The sequence below is a fragment of the Galeopterus variegatus genome, unplaced genomic scaffold, assembly GCF_000696425.1.
Source record: "Galeopterus variegatus unplaced genomic scaffold, G_variegatus-3.0.2 Scaffold388, whole genome shotgun sequence".
NCBI classification, from domain to species: domain Eukaryota; kingdom Metazoa; phylum Chordata; class Mammalia; order Dermoptera; family Cynocephalidae; genus Galeopterus; species Galeopterus variegatus.
The window spans coordinates 273,956-285,659 of NW_007726499.1; the positions used below are offsets into that span (position 1 = coordinate 273,956).

The window sequence follows — 11,704 nt, forward strand, 5'->3', positions numbered from 1 at the left end:
AGGAACCTCAAGTCCCCTTCAATATCAGAATCATGTACCAAGTGCTGGGTTGACAGATGAGAGACAAGGTGGAAAGTGAGCAAGAAGGTGGGGACAGAAAGGTCCCCAGGAGCGGGCTGGGGGGGGGGGCTGACAGAACAGGCACTGGTCAGCTCCTTGAAGGCCACGCAGAGCTTCCCAGTGAGAGAGGGCGGGGAGGGCACCCAGGTGAGAGGGGACAGCCTGTGTACATGCACGGTGGTGTGAGGGTCAGCTTGTCTGGTGTCATGTGGTTGATTATTCCAAGGGGCTCTCAGGGAGAGTCATGAGAGACAAAGGGGGGAAGGCAGCATGAGCCCAGAGTGGGGGTCTGCACCTCATCCCTGGGCACCGGGGAGACACTGGCGTGATTTAAGTAAAAACGTAACATGGACCAATCCTCTGGCTGTAGTCTTGAGTGGCCCTGGGTGGCAGGGGGCAAGAAGCCAAAGAAGAGAAGTGAGGAGGAAGCTCCCTTCCATCGAATTAGTCCATAGCTCCTTGAAGATGGGCCCTCAGAGGATGCATTCCTCCTGTGCCGAGGCAGCCAGACCCCCTGTCCCTTCCACAAACCCTCTGCTGCAGCCTCACGGGTGATCAGTGGATCCCAGATGGTGTGGGCATGCCGCCTCCACTGCCAGAGGCATCACCCGACTTTCCCGACTCCTCTGTAGCACAGCCAAATTAACTGTGCGGCAGACACCGAGGTGCGCTGCTCAGATCTCCCTTCTGGGAAGAACTTGCTGATTAGCTGCAGGGAGTGCAGTGAGCTGAGAGTCTCCAGCTGTTAGTGCTGTCAGGGTCAGCTCTAGCTTTTGAATGGAGGCCAAGCTCTTCCCAGGCAGCCCCAGCCAGCGGCTGAGCACGGTGGGTTCTCTAGGGCCTAGCCATTTCTGCACAGATTGGGACTCTTCTAATAGGAAAGCTTTGCTTTGGAGCTCCTGTTGGTTTGGCCTGGACTTGGTCAGATTTGCAGCGCCATCTGAGCTATTCTCTGCCCAATCCTGCTCCCTCCCCTTGTACCTTTCGCAGCTATTACCCTCCAGAACACTGTTAGCACTCCTCACACTGCCCCTGCAGCTGCACCCCAGGGAATCCAACGGGTGCACTTGAAAATATGATCAATCCTGGTGTAGGTCCAGGAGGACAACAGGGAAATAACTGATCTGTGCGCCGCGGGCGTGGATGATCTGATTTACAAGGTGCAGCTTGTTCACCTGCAGGCTAGGCTCCACCGCCAGACTTTGTCGCAGCCCCCCTTCTGGCTGTGGTGCAGCCAGCCATCCTACGCACCATCACCCAGGAGCGAGAACCTCGGCACCTGTGTCTTGAGAGCAGAAGGAGGAGACTGGGCTTTCTCCTAATTCCCTGTTAAAACCAGTGTTTGTTTGAAGACCTGCCTTTTCCACCAGTGCCTGACAGATCACGCCTTCTCCAGAGATGGTGTGCTTCTTCTGGAAGCCTTTCATGGAAACCTTGTTTTAACATCCCCCGTCGTCCTGATGTTCATATAAGTGGCCAACATGGACTGTAATGGGGCAGTGGGGGTCATCTCACCATAAGAAGCAATCACAACAGTGTAGCTGAGAGTGGACGAGGGCCTGAATTACGGCAGGCTATGGGAAGGGAGTGGAGGTGGCATTGGAGAGCAGGCCAGAGAGGGGACGCGTCCAGAATGCATTGGATTTCATCACTGGGGCATGGGGAGGGATGAGGAGTCACCAGCAGCCACCATGAGTCTGACTTCGGTTCCTGGGTGGATGGGGATGCATTTACTGAGTTGTGGGCCCAGGAGGAGTTAGAGGTCATCTGGGGGAGAAAAGTGACTTCAGTTCATCATCCTTTGACTTGGAGATGCCTGTGGGACATCTGAAAGAGGACACCCCAGTTGGCTTTTGTTTTCTTTAGTTCTGCTTGCTAAGTCAGAGAGAACCAACACCATGGCAGAGGCTGCCGCTTGTCCGCTTCCCCTTTGTCCTTCTGCTGAGCTTTCTCCAGCCTCTTGCCCTCAGGCAAGACAGGGGCCAGCGGCTCAGTCTGCCGGGGCTCTCGGGCAGGCTCTTAACACAGCAGGGCCCTTCAGATGTTCCACAGCGGGGCCCTTCAGATGCTCCATAACTGACAACCGCAGGCCCACCGCCTGCCAGCATCTGTTCACAGACACACGGCATCACAAACTCTCCGGACTGGAAGGGACGATGGAGGTCACCCCTTCCAGGCCTGGGGTTGGCATTTTCAGACTGTTCTAACAATTCAAGAGTTCCTCCTCCTCCTGTGTGGAAGACTGTCCCTTCTGACTTCCTCTTGCTGCTGAAGACACGGTTTACTGTGGGCCTCCGTCCTAAGGAGAAGCACGCTGGTCTCATTTTTGTGGACCCAGCAGTGAGGGACAGGGCGAGGCCATATTTGAGAACACAAGTTGTTTTAGTCCTTCACACTACAGCTAGGAGAATGGTCTCCATGGTGACGGCAGCTTCTCAGAGATGTCTAAGTTTGTATTTTCTATATTGCTATAACTGTCTAATTTATGAATAATCTGTGTAGGTAACCTGCTAGAAAGTTTCTGCATGTACGTGAATATCAAGAAATATATATTTATATATGCTCAGAACAAAAAAAGTAGGTTGATAGGCATTTGGGGTACATTTTTTTTCTCTCACTATAAAAAGAAATTAGGATTGACTTAAAAAATTTCAAGTTAAGCAAGATTCAATGAAAGAACCTGCCTTCAGGTTCTTCAAAGGCCTGTGAGCCAGAAAGGGCTGGAACTAACCTAATTATGTTTTCTTTAATGTGAAATAGCTATTTGCCTGACATTCCATCTGCATCCTGCCATCACATTCAAATGGCTGGGACATTGATTTTTTTTTTTTCCTCGGGCTCCCTTTGAACATGAAAGTGTTTTCTCCTGTTTTTTTTTTTTTTCTCTCCTTGTGAGAACAGTGATAAGACTGGATCGATAATTACATTGTTGGATAAAAATGAATATAAATTTTATTGAAAAACAACACCAGCAACAATGTGGGGAAAGCATACGCAACAGCCACCGGCCCACACAACTCAGTGCACACGTAGAGAAGTCATCAGCTCTTAAGATTTCCAACTACTTATTCCCAATAAAAAGAATTACAGACCTCTGATAAATGGATGTGGTTCACAGATGCACGCCACCTTTGAAAACTGCCAGTTGCAAATGACTCTGCAATATGGTTACCCTGTGTTTGCTGTGGGCGAACTGGTATATTGCAAAAAGTAATTGGTTTGGAGAGGATTTCGTCCTTCCAGTTAGCATGCCATCTGAAACTCCAGACCACTGGGGAGACTTGTCTACTTTCCAAGTCCTTTGACAAGAGGATTTCACGAACTTTCTTGGCAACGTGTCCCTCCTGCTTAACAACAGGAAGTAGTTCTTTACATCTAGCCTAAATCCTTCATACTTCAGTTAATCTATTTCCTTTTAATCTCAGCAGGCTGTGAGGAGTTTGTCTTGGTGGGGCAATGTAACATAAGGGGAGCACACAATGATCATAATCAGATTGCAAATGGAGCCCAGCTGTGCTGGTGGCACTTCTGAAACAAGCTGAAAAGAAGTTAATTGCAGCTGTGGTTGGAGCCCCTCTGCCCCACCACTCCCCCACCCGCCTGTACCCTTGGCACCCTTCTGCCTGTGGCCTGGGGACTGCTGTACTGGGAATTGCTAGCAAACACTCTTGAGTTCCTTCACTGGCATAGCAATGCGTGTAGTCAGAACTGTCCCATCCAGTCCCACGTCCTGTGTTTCTGTTTCAAGAAGAGATTTTTGGGCACGACACTCCTAATTTCTATCCCCCCTTCTATATCTTCTCACCACGCCAGGCAGTCCCTTGGGGTCCCCTCACAGCTTGTGCTTGGCAGAGATGTGCTCGGTGTACACACGAGGAAGCGCAGAGAAGCCACGAGAAAGCATCCTGCGATTTTAGCATAAACATCTCAAGAGCATTTTTATCAAGTTCTGCGTAAAGCCGGGTGATGCATCCAGCCTCGCGAAGGTTTGCAGCGCCGGCAGCTCCGCATTTCTGCCACCAGGGGGCGCCCGTGCCATTCCACCGGCAACTGGGACTCGTCGACCAGGAAACAAAGATGAGGATTTGAATAAAAGCCTTCAAAATGCAACCCCGAATTTCTACCCTGAGCAGCATGCATGTAAAAATTCATGAAGACTGGGTTTCATGTCAGGTATTCTCACTTCAGTGGAAAGAAAAGCAGGTGATTTTCAGCCTACAGCTGTCTTCACAAAGGGGGTGCCTGGTTAACCAGGAGGGAGGGGCATGCCCTGCGGGTGCTTTGAGAGGCGGCCTCCTTTCTAGTGCTGAGAACAGCTCCTATTTTGCTAGGCGGCAACTCCTGCATGCTCCAGAATGTACTGATCAATTATATTGTTTATTAAAAGGTACATCTTTTATCAAAAGATCTTCAGCAGGACTAGCGTGGCAGTCAGCTCTGGGGCCAGTGAGTGACATGAGTCACAGAAGGCACTTCTTATTTTGATGAAACACAGCACATTTCTTTCAGCTCATAAAATCAAAGATGAGCAAAAAGGCTGTTTTCAGGGTGTAAAATCTCCTCTTGCTTCCCTGTGGTGGTGCACAGTGGTTACGTCTTCAGGGCCTTTGTGCATTTTTCAGGCGTGGGTGACAAAGCATGGGCTGGGGGCCTGAGTGGCAAAGCCTCAGAGGGCGCTAGACAGAGGCCAGGGCAGCTCATCCCCCAAGGGCTATGCCCCTCATGCTGGAGATCCCCAGTCTGGTGGATGATGGGCACCCTCGTACACTGGCTCTGGGCCAGGTCCATGCTGAGTGGCAGTGGGGACCTTGAGAAGAGGGACCCTAGGGGATGATGGACTGAAATGTCGGAGCCTGGAACTTGAGAGAGGCCTGGAGTGGGGGAGGCTGCTAGTCCACCCACCTTCAGCCACCTTCAGCTCTTGATGGCAGGGGCTGGGCTCCTTGGTTCACCTCTGTAGTCCCAGCATCTACTGCAGTGCCTGGCACTTACTACGTGCCCATGAGCATTTGTGGATACATGGATGTGAGGCTGAATGCAGAGAAGGCTATGAGGATCCAGGCTGGCCCTGGCTGTAGCTGAGCCTGGGGCACATGGAGCAGCAGTGGGGAGGGGTGCTATGCAGAGCTGGTCTCTCTTGGGGGTCACAGAGCTGGCGAAGCCAGGAAGTCGGCCCCAGACACGCAGGCCTCTCTCCATCCATCCCTCCTTCTCAGCTGCCCTGGCTGGAGCCAACCTTTCTGTTGTTGCCATGGCAACGCAAGCCCGAGGTGCTGCCGTGGGCCAGACTTATCAGGCCAAGCCTGAGCAAACGAGGGGTCTGGAACTGTCCCCACAGAAGGTGGACAGAGAAAGAGAGGAAGGGAGATGGGGTAGAGCTTTTTCTCAGAGACAAGCACCAAAACTGCTCCCAGGACAGGTGGAGGTATCCCCAGTGGTGGCTTTGCTGGTAAGGACACCAGGGGTAGGCAGAGCCCCATTACTGTGCGAGTCCCCGTGGCAATGCTACAGCTGCATGCCTCACTGATCTCCTGCCCAGGGCTGTATTTAGGGCTATTGACAAGGCCCCTATAGAGGGGGGTGGGGGCCTGGAGGGCCCAGTAAGGCCACAGCATTGGACTTAGACTCAGGCTGCAGGACTGCCTGTGGTGTTCCTCCCTCCCCTGGCCCCTCCCGTGACCTCCAGGAGTATACCCTGGCTGCTCCTTGCTTTGCAGTTTCCTCACAGTCTTCTGGTTGTCACACTCCCAGCTAAACACAGGGACCGTGGAGGCTACCAGCCTCCAGCTGGTCGTGGGCTCCTGAAGAGCAAGATGTGGCGAATGAAGAGGCAGCAGGAAGGTGGAAGACGGTCAGGTCTGGGAAGAGACGACAGTCAAACATCCCCTGGGTGTCAGGAGGTGGTGAGGAACACTGTGCTGTTACTTGAAAGGAGCTCTATGATTTGAGAAAGACTCAGCCTTGCAAATCATCTCCTCCTTGGGTGTGCAGGTGAAGCCTCTCCCCATCACACGCAAAGCTCTCAGCGTGGGTGACATTCTTGCTTTCCCACCTCGACCCTACGACGACGACAGCAGCAGCATTAGTACGAGAAGGGGGCATCTGGGCACTGGTGGACAGCTTACAATACCTTGGATTTACATAGCACCTTTTTCTTCTAAAGGGCCTTTGCCTCCATCCCCTCGGCCAAGGCCACAACTGAGTGAAGCCTTCAGAACACAAACATCATAGCTCTGGCGGCAGAGCAGGGAGACGGAGGCAGAGGCTCAGGAGTGAATGCATGCAGGCTCCGTGGTGTCCAGGGCTCTCTGCACTGCCCTGGGGCCCTCCCGGGGCAGGTCTGGCCTTGGCCTCTGGGAGGGTGTGCTGGGCACAGGCCCTCACTGGGCATTCACTTTGTACTTGAGGATGTAGGAGTAGAAGCTGTGGTTGGCATTCTCCAGCACCATGACATAGACTTCTTGGCAGCCGGCTGTGCTGCAGCTGCCCTCCCAGTAACCCTCGTGGTTCAGGGTCAGGGGCCATGTGTCCTGCCCCTTCACCAGGGCTTTGGCGACACCATGCAGCTTCAATTTGAATGGGATGTTCCGGTTGGCAGGAAGCACGCCTGACAGAGGCTCCAGCAGCTCATTGTCCTGCCCCCAGTTGCCAAAGCTCTCAGGAAACACGGGCCAGTTCACCTTGGTGTTGGCACAGCACAGGAGGTAATTGAAGACAAAGATGTAGTTGCCCGGTTCCTGCCTTTTCTTGACAAAGATCTTGAGGGCAAACTTGCCGGCATGGGGCAGCTGGACTTTCAGCTCGGTCCGCTTCTCCCGGTGCAGCTGGAAGATGTAGCGCCGCTGCGTCTCCTCGGTGACAGGGCCGTCGTCTCCATGCAGGGAAGCCAGGACGCTGATGCCCTCCTCCACGCCAAAGCTGACGGAGCAGCGTCCATCGCTGGTGTGGATGATGGGGTCCGGGTGGGAGGGCTTCACAATGCCCATCTGCTCCGAGAACCAGCTGGGGCCCACGGGCTGGTGAAGCTCAGCTGGCAGCCGGACACCCATGTCCACGTAGTTGCACTTGAGTGTGTACTCCAGCACTGAGCTGTAGATGTCGGAGTTGCCTTTAGCAAAGATCTGCAGCTTGTGGGTGCCCAGGGTAGGAGGATACACCTCCAGCTTCATCCCGTCCTTCCTAAGGCTCAGCAGCCCGTGCTCCTGCTTGCCGTTGAGCATAAACATGAACAGCGTTGGGGCACAGCTCTCAATGGTGACTGTGGCCTTTCCATTCACTGTGGAGAGAGAAGTTGGGGTCAGGTGAGACACACATAGGTCCAGTATGTGCTGATTGCTGGTAGATGCTTCACAACTGGCTCTCTGCGGGAAAAAGCCCTGACTTGAAGCGTTTACCCATCTCTGTGGTGTAAATACTTTCACCATGATCGATTCTAAGAAACCAACATGATGTCACTGAACACGGTCTCAGCCAGCTGCAGCATACCCCGGGAAGGGTTCCTCTGCCCCTTAGGTGGATCTCTTTGAGAAAGCTGAAAGTTGGGGGTCTCAAGAAAACTTTGCCCCCAGCTGTGTGTGCTCATCTCCCCAAAATTTGATTCACATTAGTCGAAGGCTTAGCCTGATCCCAGAGCACAGCAGAGGCCCAGGCGCAGAAAGGACATCACCTCCTCCAAGTCTCAGGTCCCATATTTACCCCGTTCCTTCCCGCATCTATTCATTAGGGTGTGCACAGCTGTCATGTCAACACATTATCTTAAAATCTAGTTGGTGTTGCTTCACTCCACAGGGCTATGCTCAGAGGGTGGGTGCAGGGTGCTTCCCCACCATGCTTCTCACATGCGTGTGCCTGAGCCGTGTTTCCGGAATGGACCTCTGAAGACTCAGTGCATGCACAGGAGGGGTCTTTGGCCTCTCCCTTCCCTCTTCCTCTCCCCCTGCCCTGTGCTTCTATCTTCCCCTGTCCTGGCCATGGATTTTCAGGGACAGGCGGTCAGTTCCCTAGTCATTGCAGCCCACAAGGAATCACTTGCCTGACCCTCCCTAGCTCCCAGGACCACGGGGAGGGGCAGTAGCTTCTCTAAGAGCCTGGCCTCACCTTCTCTCAGAAGCTGGTCACCTGCCCCTGGTCCCAGCAACCTCCCCAGCCTGGTTCATGGAAGAGTGCAAGGGAAGGCGACAGACTGTCCAGCTCACGCTCACTGGTGACCTTTCCCCAGCCTGGACTCAGATGCTCCTGCTGGGGAGGCAGAATGCTGTGCCTGGGCTCTAGGTTGAGTGCTCCTGAGACTCCATCTAACCTGCATGAAGTACCTATGCCAGGCTGCCCAGCCACTCCATCCCATGATAGCTGTCACCTCGGGAATGAGACACCCCCCCATGGGCCAGCAGGATAGGATGGAACTGCCCTCCTGTCCTGGGAGAACCCTGCTGTTTGGACCCTGGCACACAGATCCCAGCTCTGCCTGGCCCCCACGTCCTCCCTGCCAGGAGTCTGAGATGAGAATACAGCTTCTATTGGGCACCTGTGGGGGAGGTTGCGTGTAGCCAGTGTGGAGGCCGTCTTTTTTCCTGCTGTGTAAGCTGAGAGAGACTCGCCAGGCTCTGGACCCTTCCTCCCTGGCTCCTGTGACAGGCTGGGCTGTGCACTCGGCCCTAGGGTGCAAGGAGACCTGCAGCCTCTGACACGTCCCCTTCTCGGTTTATGCTAGTGCGCATGGGCTTCTGTCCTTGCAAACAGGACCTACAGCCACATTCTGCCCTGACAGCCTGACAGCCTTGGCTGCGACAGGAGCCCCGCACACCTACACATGCCACAGGCCCTACACTGGGCTCGCGGGCCCTTGCTGAGGCCCTGGCCCAGCCACCTGCTGTGGGTTACCTGTTCTGATCATGGGGGTCTCCGGGTGGGCACTCAGCATCCCCTTGTTGTAGAATTCACTCTTGTGGTACATGTTGTTCTCAAACTGCCTCAGAGATTGAGGGGGTTTCAGGAGCTGCCAGTTCTTGTTGTCTGGGAAGTGGTCCTCGATGAACAGCGCGGGGTGGGTGAGGAAGTAGAACTCGTTGTAGCTGCAGCGGAGGGAAAGCTGGTCAGTGGCCACCCTCACCTGCCCTGCAGGGCTCTCCCACAGCAGGACCTTGGGGGCCTGCTCTTGGCTAACACACTCACGGGAGGGGTCCTGTTGACACCGGAATGGGAGGAGGTACTATCTCCAACCCTAATACGGGCACTGCAGACATCTCAGTGGCTGCTTCTAGCAACTGGAGCCAAGGCAAGGTCTGATGCCCTAGGGTGTCCAGAGGGGAATGGGCTCCCCCAGCTCTCAAAGACAAACAGAAATTCGAAGGGAGCAAAGGTGTCAGTAACCTGTGGACCAGGTGCCAGGCAGGGGGATTGTGGGAAGGCAGAGAGGCAAAATGCTTGAATTCACTGCCTCCCATCTTGTCTCTGCCTGTGCAGCTGGGTGGCTGGGGGCTTCTGTGGCTCCCTGGAGGTCAGTGATGGGGATCAAGAGAAGGATGGGGAGGCTTGTCTGAGATGGCAGGGGCTTCCCTGTGCCTAAGGGGAGCAATGTTCCGAGAACAGGGGTAAAGGACGGGTCTGTGAGCACGCCGCCCCGTATGTAGGACGTGTGTGCACGTGGCTTGTGTTTGTCCTGGGGTTGGGGGTGTCAAGATTTAAGCTGCAAAAATCAGACAAGATGCTTTCATTTTTCAAACAAAAAGGAATCTGAGCTGCTGGTGGATGTCACATTCCATGGAAATGTTGTTCAGTCCTGCATCCCAGCCATCCACTGACGGCACCTCTCCGCACAAAGCCATAGCCCTTTCCTCAGAGATGTGATGTGGTCTCAGCCCAGCGAGAAGGAACCCGCATCAGGGAGGCAGTGGGAGAACATTCTGGCATCCACAAATAATAATACAGGCAATGGGCCAAAGGCCTGAGGGGAACCTACCGACAATTACAGAGGCATCTCTGCCCCGCCTCGCCTCACAGGTGTCCTGTGGGCGAGCAGATGCTGCAGGCTTCAGGGCTTTGGTGGAGGCAGCAGCAGGAGCCAGGGGGGGGGATGTAGCCGGTGGAGGTGAGGCAGTGAAAGGCCTGGGCACTCACAGTCGGCCTAGGCTAGCTCGCCTCAGAGCGCAGAAGGCGGGGTGCACGGGCAGCAGGTGGAGGCCACCTGGCTGTCCTTCCCCTCGCCGGCCTTCTCCACCTGCCGCCTCCTTCAACCTTGTGCCTCCCCCACTTCCACTGACCAGACACCCAGAAGAACTGCGACTGGTACTTACAGGAAGGTGAACTTGGAGGTGGTGGTATCCACCAGACCGCTGCCCCAGGTGCTGTCCACCAGGTGCCATCTGCCCTCCAGGTGCACAGCATTCCAGGCGTGGTCGAACTCCCCAGAGAAACTCTGGCCTGTCTGGTAGCCGAAGCCCTTGGAGTAGCCAGGCACGGTCATGCACTGCACTCCAGCGATCCTGAGGGCGGGACAGGGGTCTGAGGGGGGATGCCTGCTGGGGCTGGCCCCCCAAATCAGTCTGTCTTTGGCCTCGGGCCTCAGGCACATCCACTGCCCATCAGTCCCTCCTGTATCTCCTTTCTCCTGCCACTCACACACTCACATATACCCAGCCTTGAGGGCTTTTATCTCTGGGGGTGGAGACGGGGACACAGAGCTGGCTGGTGCTGCTGGTGCAGACTGGCTGCAGTCCCCGTCTGCTCCTCCCCTGAGACTGTTCAAATCACTTCTGCAGTCTCTCCCCAGAGCCTGCTTGACATGCCCTGCGAGCATCTCTCCAGGAGGAAGAACTGGGGGTAAGTTGAGGATGACCTCAAGGACATAGAAGCAGTGAAATGATGATGTTCTGGAAATGCCTGCAGGGAAGGGGTGACAGCTGCTGGGAGAACCAGGCCGCCTCTGGACATGTGACTGGGGAGGTAGGTCTATGAGACCCAGGTGGGTGTCAGCAGGGAGCTGGTCGTGAGGGTGCAGAAGAAAGCTGAGACCCTGCTACATCCTCCCAAGGACCCAAGGGCCAGGCAGCTGGTGTTTCCAGCCCCAACCTCGGGGGACTGGCCCACTGCCAGGATTGCTCAGGTGTGATGGACAGGTCATCTCGTCCTCTGTGAACACAGTTTAAGAGCCACCACGGTGCACTGAAGGTCATTGGCTGGCTGAGTGCCCTGGCCATGATTTTGGAGTCTCATTCAGCTGTCTGATGGGGAATGGAAATGCTGACCAGTGGACCCGAGTTTTAGGGTCCTTTTGAAAGCGTGTTCCCCCAGTGCTCACAACCAAGCTGGCACCACCATTTTCTGGGAATCTGGGCAGTGGAGGATGGGTGCTGGTCACCTCTGGGGACCACATAAAATGAGGTATTTGGAGTTGAAACCCTGAGCCCGGGCCGGGGCTGTGGGCACAACCCCAAGGCCAAAGCAAGACCCATGAATGACCTGCCACGGCCGGCTGGCCCTCCTGCTCAGCATCCTTACCCCCCAGGTGACAGCTGAGGACATGGATCATATGGACAATTCCCCTGTTCATCTGACCTAGGGGACACCCCGTGCTAGCCCTTTTGGGGCCCTTTCCTCAAGACATTTTCTTTACGCTCGTGGAAAATTGGTATAATAAGTACACAAA

At 54.7% G+C, this 11,704-nt stretch overlaps 1 protein-coding gene across 1 annotated transcript in view; it reads right to left on the reverse strand.

Moving 5' to 3' along the window:
• Window positions 1-6,440: 6,440 nt before the first annotated feature.
• KY (kyphoscoliosis peptidase) overlaps window positions 6,441-11,704 on the reverse strand; it is a 49,567-nt gene continuing 44,303 nt past the window's right edge. The window contains exons 10-12 of the mRNA XM_008568221.1: window positions 10,353-10,541; window positions 8,941-9,131; window positions 6,441-7,336 (exon numbers count right to left, since the gene is read on the reverse strand). Of these exons, the coding sequence (XP_008566443.1) occupies window positions 6,441-7,336; window positions 8,941-9,131; window positions 10,353-10,541 (1,276 nt within the window). The remainder of the gene's footprint in view (window positions 7,337-8,940; window positions 9,132-10,352; window positions 10,542-11,704) is intronic.